Raw genomic sequence first — 10163 nt, 5'->3', positions numbered from 1 at the left:
GCCTGAGAGGAATCTAGGAGCCTTAGCAAGTTCTTTCCATGGAATTTTCTGTAAAATAAAAACGTTTCATTTCTTAAAAGTTCGATCTAAATGGAAGCTATTGAGAAATAAAACATTTAATTGCAAAGTCAAACAGATTAAAAATCCCTTTAATCTTAAGAAAAATAAAACCAAGCAAAACATATATCTTGTTTGCATACATATTCATCTGCTGAAGTAATTTTCTTTTCTTTGTGGATTCATTTTCAAATTCTGGCTAATCCTATCTATATTCGCTGCTGCCATGGACAGAAGTTATCATCTCAATTTTATGTAAGCACATATGTACTTTTGCCTATTTTAGCAGTGGTTAATGAAATGCATGTACAAAGTTAAACATCAAATAATACAAAAGACCCATAGTGAAAGCCTGCAGCCCTCTGCCCCTCCTCCTAATCTCCCTCGGTCCCCATCATAATCCTTTGTGGTTTTTTTTTTCCTTTGGTTGGGAGAGCAAGAAAAAACTCATTTTGCAAAATTAAGGTGTTCAGGGAGCATGTCCCATTAGTTCTACATGAATCGGTCTACTACATGTCTTCTATTCCTTTAGCAACAACCCCTGAAATCTGTCTGCTTCTTAAAATTTTTGTTTTTTTAAAAAAATAAGACCTTACAGATAAGTGAACAAATTAATGGGTGCAGATAAAATGCAACACCACTAAGTACATACACCCAATGATCATCACTCATGTTATTTTCCATCAAGAAATGGAAAATAACCAGTATCTCACAAGTCCCCTCCAGCACTTTCCAAAGGTGACCATTATCTTCATTATCATAGATGGGTTTTGCCTTTTTGAAGTTTCTAAAAATCGAAGCACTCAGTGTATAATCATTATGCATCATTATGACTTTACATTTTTGTGAGATGCACCCATGTTTTTACAATTCGCCCTAATTGTTTTTCATTTCTGTCTAGTTTTCAATTACACAACTTATCCATTGTATGGATAATGAACACAAGGGATGTTTCCAAAGCTGGCTCCTACATATAATGATTCTAAGATGTTTTACATGTCTTTTGGTGCACATGCGAATGGTGTGCACATACCTGGTGTGTACATATATATCTGTGAGTAAAACTGCAGCATGATAGGACATGTGTGAATTCAACTTCCATAGATAATGCAAACTGTTTTTAAAAGCGTGCCAATTCCTAGTAACACAAGAGAGTTTCAATTGTTCTTTGTCTTTTCCACTATTTGATACTGTCAGCCCCCTTAATTTTAGCCAGTCTGGTGGGTTTGTAGTGGTATGACAATATGTCATTTTATTTTATCTTAATTACTAGAAATTGAACTTAGGGGTGCTCCACCACGGAGCTACATCTCCAGCTCATTTTATTTTTATTTTTAAGTTGCCAGATTGGCCTTTAACGTGGAATCCTGCCTCAGGCTCTTGAGTGGCTGGGATTACAGGCCTGGTTATAATGTAATTTTAATTTGCATTTCTCCGATGACTAAATGAACTTGAATATCTTTTCATTTGTGTGTTGGGCATTGAATATTCTTTTGTAAAATCTTCAATATCTTGCCCAGTTTTCTTTTCTGCTGTCTTTTCCTTATTGGCTTGTAAACATGTTTTCATATTTGCATTATGAGTCTTTTCAGATAAATGTTTTCAAATATCTTTTCCCATGCTATGGTTTGCCTTTTCACTCATTGATGCTCTCTTCTAATTAACGGATCCATCTCTCTTGATTTTCTTCTCTTGGATCTTGGCTCTAGTTACTATTTTGCAGCTCTCCAATGCCTTTAAATAGATTCTAAAAATTAATTTCTCCAGCCTTTCTAGATGTTCCCCGTGGAAGAACTAATCAGGACCCCTCAGATATTCACCAATAATCCATCTAGTGTTTTCTTCTGTCATTTCCATGTTTTAAAATATGCATTTTGAATGTTATTTCTTGGTTTAACATTATAAACACTTTATATTGATTGCTTATTGCAGTAGATGAAGATGTAACTATCTTACATGTGCACACCACAGTCTCTTATCCTCCTAATAGAGCTATTTCATTGCATGATTTAAAACTTTAAGTCACATTCATTTTACTTTATATTAAGACTATTTGAAATACTATTTATTGCAGGTGCATGTGATTGGCAAGGACTTTTCAAAGTCCCTTGTATTTGGGGTGGTGAGGGAGATTCTCTTTGAAGTTTTCAGTAGCCCCAATCACTATTCTAAATTTTCCAAAATACTATCAATTTCAAACCTGACAAGCTCTGGGCATTCTTAGATTGCACTGCAGTAGTTCCTACTGTTTTGGCATGACTTCAAAAGACTGTGCACAATAAATGCTATAGTTTGGATCTTGAGTGGTCCTCAGAGATTGCCTCCCATATTTGCAGAGTGATGCTCTTGGGAGGTGATGGAAGCTTTGAGAGGCAGGGCCTACTGGGAAGTCTTCAGGTTACTAGATGTATGCTCACCAAGGGGACTGGGGACCTCAGCCCCTTCTTCTTCCATTATTTTTTTTGCTTTCCAGCCATGAGGTGAGTAACTTTGATCCATCACATGCTCCCTGCCATGATGTGCTGCCTCACTACAGGCCCCAAAGCAATGGGGCTGACTGACCATGGACTGGAACCTCAGAGACTGCAAGTGGAAACACACCTTTTCTCTTTATAAGTTGATTGTCTCAGGTATTTGCTATCACGACAGAAATCTGACCAGCACAATGGGGTTTATCTGTTTACTGAGACCTGACTTTGAATGGCTGTGAAGCGAGTGAGGAACAACTGCCCAGCAAGAAGCATCTCTCTGACCCCACGGCTCTCACTTCTCAACACGGCTGTGCTCGACCTTCCTCTTGGCATATGTGTAGCAACTCTTACAGAGTGAGAAAGACTTGGGAAAATGGCCTCAAAAATGGCCAAGGTGCTGGTGATGGAAGAAATGACAAATGAAAAGAATTGAAGAAAGTTCTGGGTCTTTGCCAAACAGAAGATCTGGAATAAACTGGAGGGGCATGTTGAATTCAATAGTGGATGTATGGTGAGCAGGTCTCCTAGGAACTCTGTATAGAAGTGACAAAAGGTGCTTGCTTGTTGAACATATTTCATTAGGTAAATTACCTGGTAGTTACGTTCTTAAATATGAGGATTCGGAAAGGCTGTGAGATAGACCTTTTTCATATGCCAAGACATATCTGTGTTCCAACTTACTGTTCTAAGAATACATTTGCATTTGTAATTTTACATGTCTGAGTTTTGGTGATGGTCACCCAAAGCAAGGGAGAGGGTCGCTGGTATAGCACTACTCCCACCCAAGCCCCACTCCCCACCCCAAACTAGCAACCTCCTTTCCCCAAGAGACCTGCCTTATAAGAGGTGCAGATGAGGACCCCCTATCAGCCTCATGGCTGCCCCTGCTCCTGCAGCTTGGATAGAATAATGGCTGATGAGCACAGGTGATAGGTAGGACTGAGTTGGCCCAGTGTGGCCTTCTCCAATCTTTTGACTTGTTTTTGTAACTGTTTCTAGCAGCAGCGATTTGGTTCTGTTTTACTGTATTTCTCAGAACCAGATTCAAGAGGACTTTATCCCCTGCAGATTTATGTGGGTTGTTTCCCTTCCTCACCTCTCTAACCCTCCATTCTAGCCCATCTGCTTGGGAGTTGAGTTGGTATTTACAGCCTGTGGTCTCCTCTCGCTTCACCCTGCCATTCAGCACCTCCATGGACTTCCAATTCTCATGGCCTCTCCCTTCCTGGCCTCTCCCCACAGACTGATAGCAGCAGGTGCTGACGTAAGGGTGGCCATCATAGTACATGTCATGTATTTATTAAGCACATCCTATGGCCCAGGCATCAGCCTGGATCTGGGATACACAGACGAACAAGACAAGGTCCTGCCATCAGGATCTCCCAGTCCTGAGTGCCAAGCTCACACATATGAAACACATTGGCAAAAGTGTCACATCTTAGTGACAGAAATCTATGGGGCCAGGATGAATGGGAAGTCATGCGAGGCTAGGAAATTCACCAAAAGACCAAGGTGGGGAGAAGAAATTCAGTGGAGGAGGACGCTCTGATAAGATGTGCTGGTGGGGGACTCTTGTGAAGGCCTGAAACTACATGTGATCTGTTATGGCCGGTGACGGGGAGACATGGAAGATGTCTCACAGGGTTTGTAGTCCAGAGGGGTAGGTGGCCAGACAGGCTCACAGCTCTCAGAGGCAGGAAGTAGAAGGTGCTAGGAGTTTTCACAAGAGAGAGAGGACTTTGGGTTGGAGGGATCCCCAGAGGCTTCATGGCCTTGATTTTGAAGAACATGTATGGAAAGACCTGGGAAAATAGTCCAGAAAGGAAGAACAGGGTGTGGTGTTCGTGGCTTTCATAAGGACAAGTCCATCACTGGGTGCAGAGTGAGCTCTGTCTCATGGATAAGAGGAGTCCCAAAGAAGCCAGAATGAGAACAGCCTGTGTGTATGTATATATGCGTGTGTTAAAGAGGTGAGGACTGGGATGCACCGTGAGGGGCAGGGAGTGACATTTGAGAGTGCTGAGTCCTAACCCCAAGAGTACTCCTTGAGCTGTAGTCATTGACATGACTACAACATACAGTATGTGGGACATGGAAGAGGCTGAAGGTGAAGCTAACAGGTAAATATGACACATGTTCTTTGGCTAAAAATTTTATTAATGCTTTTGTAGAAACATGCTTCTATATTAAGAAACACACACACAAAAAGAATTAGAATGCATAATACATGTAGATTCCTTTTAGGGCAAAACTTACAAATTCAAAGACATTGCAACTGCCCCCAGAGGCCATTCAGTGTGTTTCATCTCTTGTGGCCATAAGGAAAACCAAGGAAAAGATCTGAGAAGTCCTGACATTCTTGACCAATATAATTTTCCTAGTAACTGTGATGTCCACAGGCAAGAAAGCAGGCCCCGCAAGGGTGTACCATACTCGAAGTGACCCAACTAACAAGCAGCAGAATCAAAATTTGATCCAGGATCTGTGTATAAAGCCCATATTCTTCCTACAACAGCTTACGGAGTTGATGAATGAGGTGTTACTGGCAGGAAGGGAAGTTCAAGAGGTAGGTTGGTGCTAACATGGTAGGTTCTGAGCAACAGGCTGAAAGAAGAGTCACATGCAAAGTGGCATGGTCCACAAGAGTTAGACTCAGAGGAGTTGAAGGTTCCTTGGGACCACCTTTTATCCCCAAGATAAAAATGTGACCTGCATCCAGCACTGTTGATGTTCCTAAAGCCAAAGAAGGAAAGAGGTCTCAGTTCTACTTAGTATTGTTTTGCAGAACACAGAGTTATCAGAATCACAGACCAGACCATTCTTGAACGGAACACTGCGAAACCATGAAGCCACCTGTAACTTTTTCCAAGGTGCCCTTTCCATGACTAGGGGACATTCTGTAGTCCATACAACAGGAGAGAACAGTATTATTGGGTCCGAAAGGAAATCAATGGTGAGTGGGAACCTCTAGGGGCAGTTGCAATTTTCCAGATATTATTTTCCACTTGGAGGTCAGTGAGACAAACATCGTGTTGACATGAAAGCCAAGAGACTGATGTTTTTATAGTAGGAACAAGACCTCCAGAAAGAGCCCCCAAATGGTCACTTTGTGCAAATACAAAGTCAAGCGTTCCTTATGGCTTGGGGTGAATTGCAAGCTGTTCTTTGGACTAGGAGACGGTTGCTATCGATCGCAACTGAATGTGACTGTCTTCTTTCTTTCCTTTTTCTTTCTTTAGGATGCACTGAGAGAGTCTATTGAGAAACCAGCCCACATCTTGGAGATCTTCTGGCCACCTCAAGTACTGCTTCTTCTGTATGAATCCTCTGATTGACTGGTGTTTCATCAACTGGTACTGGGACAGGGACCCAACCACCACCATGATAAGGACACTGCTGAGGTCAGAGAGGCACCTGCTCTGGGCATAACTGAAGGCTTCCAGGCACCACCCGTCCCTAAGGAAGTGTCTGCTCACAAGACAGACGATCTTCCGGCTGCTCCAGATGGCAGCTTGGATGTTGGTGATGTGGTTTTCCCCCGGGACGAAGTCTCTTTCTTCAAAGCACAGGTGAAATCTATTTCGGTCACTGTACTGAGTGTCCAGGTGTTTAAGCAAAGCATTCTGTACCCACTCAAAGTCTTTGCTACTGAAGCATAAATAGGCATCGTATCTGTACCTATCAGATTCTATTCTCTGCGGATGGTCATGGAACAGCAATCTCTGGGCTGTCTTATAACAGATGAAACAAAATCCCCGGAACTTTGTGACTATGAGAACACTCATGAGGAACAGAGTCAAAGTGACAATGAATAAGATGTAAAGAGAAAACTTTAGGGACTTGAAGACTTCCTCTTCATCACAGTCTTCCATGGAAACGGAGTAGAGGGAAACCCCTGAGAGCGAGTTAGGATACATGCAGTTGATGTCTGCAGGAGATCCCAATAGAGTGACGTTGGTTTGATTGAGCCAACTGATAAAGGTGCGGAGTTCACACTCACAGATGAACTCGTTATGAGTTATGTCCAACATGCTAAGGGATGCAAATAAACCAGGATCAGGAGACAGGAGATGGTTTCTGGATATATCCAGGATCTCTAAATTAGCAGGTAAACTGCCAGGAGGGAGAACCGTCAGCCTGTTGGAGTTGAGGCTCAGTCCCCTCAATGCCGTCAGATCGCTAAATACTCCAGGGGGAAGGAAATTAAGATAGTTATTATTCAGATACAGAACCTGGAGTTGGGAGAGCCCCTTAAAAACGTCCCAGCAGAACCCAGTTTCCCAGACAAGTTGCAACATATTTTCTCCAAGGAAAAGGTGTTTTAAGTTTCGATTCCCCGAAGGGGCGTGGCTTGGGCTGCAAGAGGAAAAGCGATTTTGATTTAAAATGAGAGTTTGGAGCTGAGATACCCGGAGAAGTTCGTAGAGGTCAGCCAGATTTTCTAGCTTGTTCTCTGATAAGTGGATGAAGTTGGCTTTAAAGTTAACGTTTGGCAAAGTCACCAGTTTGTTGCCGCCTAAGAAGACTGTAAGTAAGTCTGGAATAAAAGAAATGGTTTTAAGAGCGTTGTCCCTGAGATCTAAGGTATGCAATTCTTTTAGGAATCTGAAGGTCTGGTCCTGAATTATTCCAATGTGATTCTTTTGGAGATCAATGTAGGCTACGCTACGTAGCCCCTCGAAGTTGGAATTATAAAGTTCCCCCAGAAGGTTGTATGATATATTGAGTATTTGAAGGTTCTCAAGTCCGTAAAAGGCTTTCTCCGAAATCCTGTTTATCTTGTTGTGGGAAAGGTTCAGAACTTTCAAGTCCTTGAGTGTCTTAAAGAGTCGGGGGTTCAAGGAGAAGATGTACCCATGGGACAGATCCAGGCGTTCTACTGAGCTTCTCTCCAGGCTGGTAAATATGTTCTCGTCGGGGTCTTTGAGGTTTTGGAAGCCAAACCCAGAACCCATAATATGGTAGGTGAGAATCAAAGAGGAAATCTGGCTTCCCCTGATGGCGTTGCTGAAGTTTCCTGTGATAGCCACAGTCCAGCCGTTATGAGAAACATCAAGGGTTTCTAGCCGTATATTTCTGAATGGGTTCATGCATTTCTCCCAGTCCACAGAGACTCTGATGTACAGGTGGGTTGCTTTGAGTTTGAAAAGAGACAGCATCTTCCCTTGGAGTGGCTTGAGCTCCTCTTCACATAAGATGGATATCTGATTGAAGGAAAAATCTATGGACTTTAAGGAATTCAGCTCCTGAAACGAAGGATGAAGGTAAAGGCTCCCAATTTGATTATAGGACAGGTCTAAGCGAATTAAAGAAGTTAAATTTCTGAAATAACCATCTCGTAGTACAACATCAGAGAGACCACAGGCAAACAGTCTCAGTTCAAAGAGATGGAACAGTCCCTGGAAAGCATCTGGATGTAAGAAGTCGATCTGACTTTTACCCAGATCCAAGATCCTAAGATTGGGCAGGTTTCTGAAGGCCTCTTTGTAGATAGACAAGGGAGTAAACTGGCTCCCCATCTCTAGCAGTTGGAGCTGCTCTAGGAGGGGGAAGGACGTGGCAGTGACTGTCCTGATGTAGTTGAAGCTTAGCAGGAGCTTCTCTGTGGTGTTGAGGACCGGGGGAATCTCCGTGAGATTGCAGAAACGAAATAAGGTTAACCGACCATCAGAGGAGCAGGAAGGGATTCCGAACACAGGACTCACCATGAGCAACACTCCTAAGAGAAGGTCAAGGTGATCTGCCATGATCCTATGGGGAAAAAGGAGAATTAAAACACAGCATCTCAGCTTGAGGCACTGTAGTAGATCCTCAGAACTTGGGGGGTCTCCTCTAAGATGTGCCTGCTCCTGTGGACCCCTTTCTTCATGTGATGCCAGAATGTGTCCCTGGTTGATACCGCCTGCTGTGGATGAAGCTGTTCTCTTTATCTTTCTATCAGACACTTAATATTGCCCTTCCTCCATACTAGGCACTATTCTAGGTATTCACTTAGGTTGGGATGTAGCTCAGAGGGGGCCATGCTTGTCTGGCAGGTGCAAAACCCCGAGTTAGACCCCCAACATCACAAAACAAAGTAACAGAAACAAACTTCACCTGGTCTTTTTAACAGTTCATTCATTTTTTCATTCATTCATTCCAGATGTGCTGAGGGAAGTTGGAGAAAAGTTGTTTGCATCAGCCAGGGAGTCCATTTCTAGCCCACAAAAGGCTCAGCTGATGGATGGAAAATAAATCCACTCATCTTTCCACCCTGACCTGTCCTGCCTTCTAGCCGGTCTCATGACCTGAGCTGATTCCATGCACAGCACATCTCATACAGACATTGGGCATGTCATGGTTTGGGTATGAGGTGTCCTTCCAAAGCTCCTGGGAGCTTGTGACCAAATAGGTCCATCCTAGTGTGCATGGACTGACTGGGTGGTAGCTGTAGGCAGGTGGGATGTGGCTGGAGGAGGTGGGTCACTGGGGGTATGCCTAGAAAAGTTTATCTTCCCCTCTTTCCCTCTCTCTGCTTCCGGGTCCCCACATCCTGAACACTTTCCCTCTGCCACAGTCTTTTGCCATGATGTGCTACCTCCATTTGCACCCAGAGCAACAGAGTCGGGTCACCACAGAATAAATCTCTGAAACCATGAGCCAAAATAAAACTTTCCCTCCTGTAAGTGGTTCTTGTCAGATATTTTGGTCACAGGGTGAAAAGCAGACAAACACAGTTACTTTATATCATCTCTGCAAAGAGTCAGATCTGGTCAGTTCAATAAAAATTATTAAGCACCTACTGCATGCTTAGCATTTGTGACTGTCCAATAATTCATAAAACCCAATCCAGTTGCTTAAGTCCACTGGGGGAGTTCTCCAGCCATCGGGTTGAGTGTTTGCTTAGCCTGGGTAGCATCAGTAAAAGTGCTCAGTAATGTGTCTGGTTTATGTTCCGCCTCTTGTGCTGGGTATGATGAGAAGTACAGAGGAGATTCACAAGCCTCCTCCTTCTTTGGTGCCTGGAACATATTCAATTTGCTCTCAGTGTAACAAAAGCCCTGTGATGGAGGGTGCTGTGGTTTGGAAGTGTTAAACGCTTGGTTATCAGCCTGTGGTGCAATTGGGAGGTAATGGGACCTTTAAGAAGTAGAGCCTAGAGGGAGAAAGTTAGGTCATTGTGGGGGCATGCCCTTGAAAGGGATTGTGGAACCCTGGGCCCTTCTTCGGACTCCCATTTGCTTCCTGACCATCAGGAGGTGAGCAGCCTCCTCTGTCCTGTACTCCCTGCCATGATGCTACCACATGTCCAGAGAGACAGGGCCAAGAGATCATGGATTAAATTCTCTGAAACTGAGTCAAAATAAATCTTTCCTCTCTATAAGTTGTTTACTCAGGTAATTTGTCACCATGATGAAAAGCTGACTAATACATCTGCAAAGAGTTATGCACTCAGAGGGCAAGAAAATGAAGGGGAAAATAAAATAAATAAATAGGAAGGAAGCAAAGTTTATAAAAAGCAGAAATCCCACAAAATACCATCAGGGGCAACAGTTTTGACTTTAAAATAGATTAAGGCCAGAATAGTCATGGAGCTATAGTGGGCACTGAACCCCACTTGAATGGGGTTTTGCTTCCTGCTGGGAATGATTTGTG

At 43.2% G+C, this 10163-nt stretch overlaps 1 protein-coding gene across 2 annotated transcripts in view; it reads right to left on the bottom strand.

The window, feature by feature from the left end:
* Positions 1 to 4762: 4762 nt before the first annotated feature.
* Positions 4763 to 10163, bottom strand: part of TLR5 (toll like receptor 5) — a 98378-nt gene continuing 92977 nt past the window's right edge. For both annotated transcript variants that reach the window (XM_081300531.1, XM_081300532.1), the window contains one exon: positions 4763 to 8279. In XM_081300531.1, coding sequence (XP_081156657.1) covers positions 5699 to 8279 — 2581 coding nt within the window. In that variant the 3' untranslated portion in view covers positions 4763 to 5698. The remainder of the gene's footprint in view (positions 8280 to 10163) is intronic.

This window comes from Spermophilus citellus (assembly GCF_964194105.1).
Source record: "Spermophilus citellus genome assembly, chromosome: 6".
Lineage (NCBI taxonomy): Eukaryota > Metazoa > Chordata > Mammalia > Rodentia > Sciuridae > Spermophilus > Spermophilus citellus.
The sequence above is the reverse complement of the archived record's forward strand: the minus strand, read 5'-3'. Positions and strand labels throughout refer to the sequence as shown.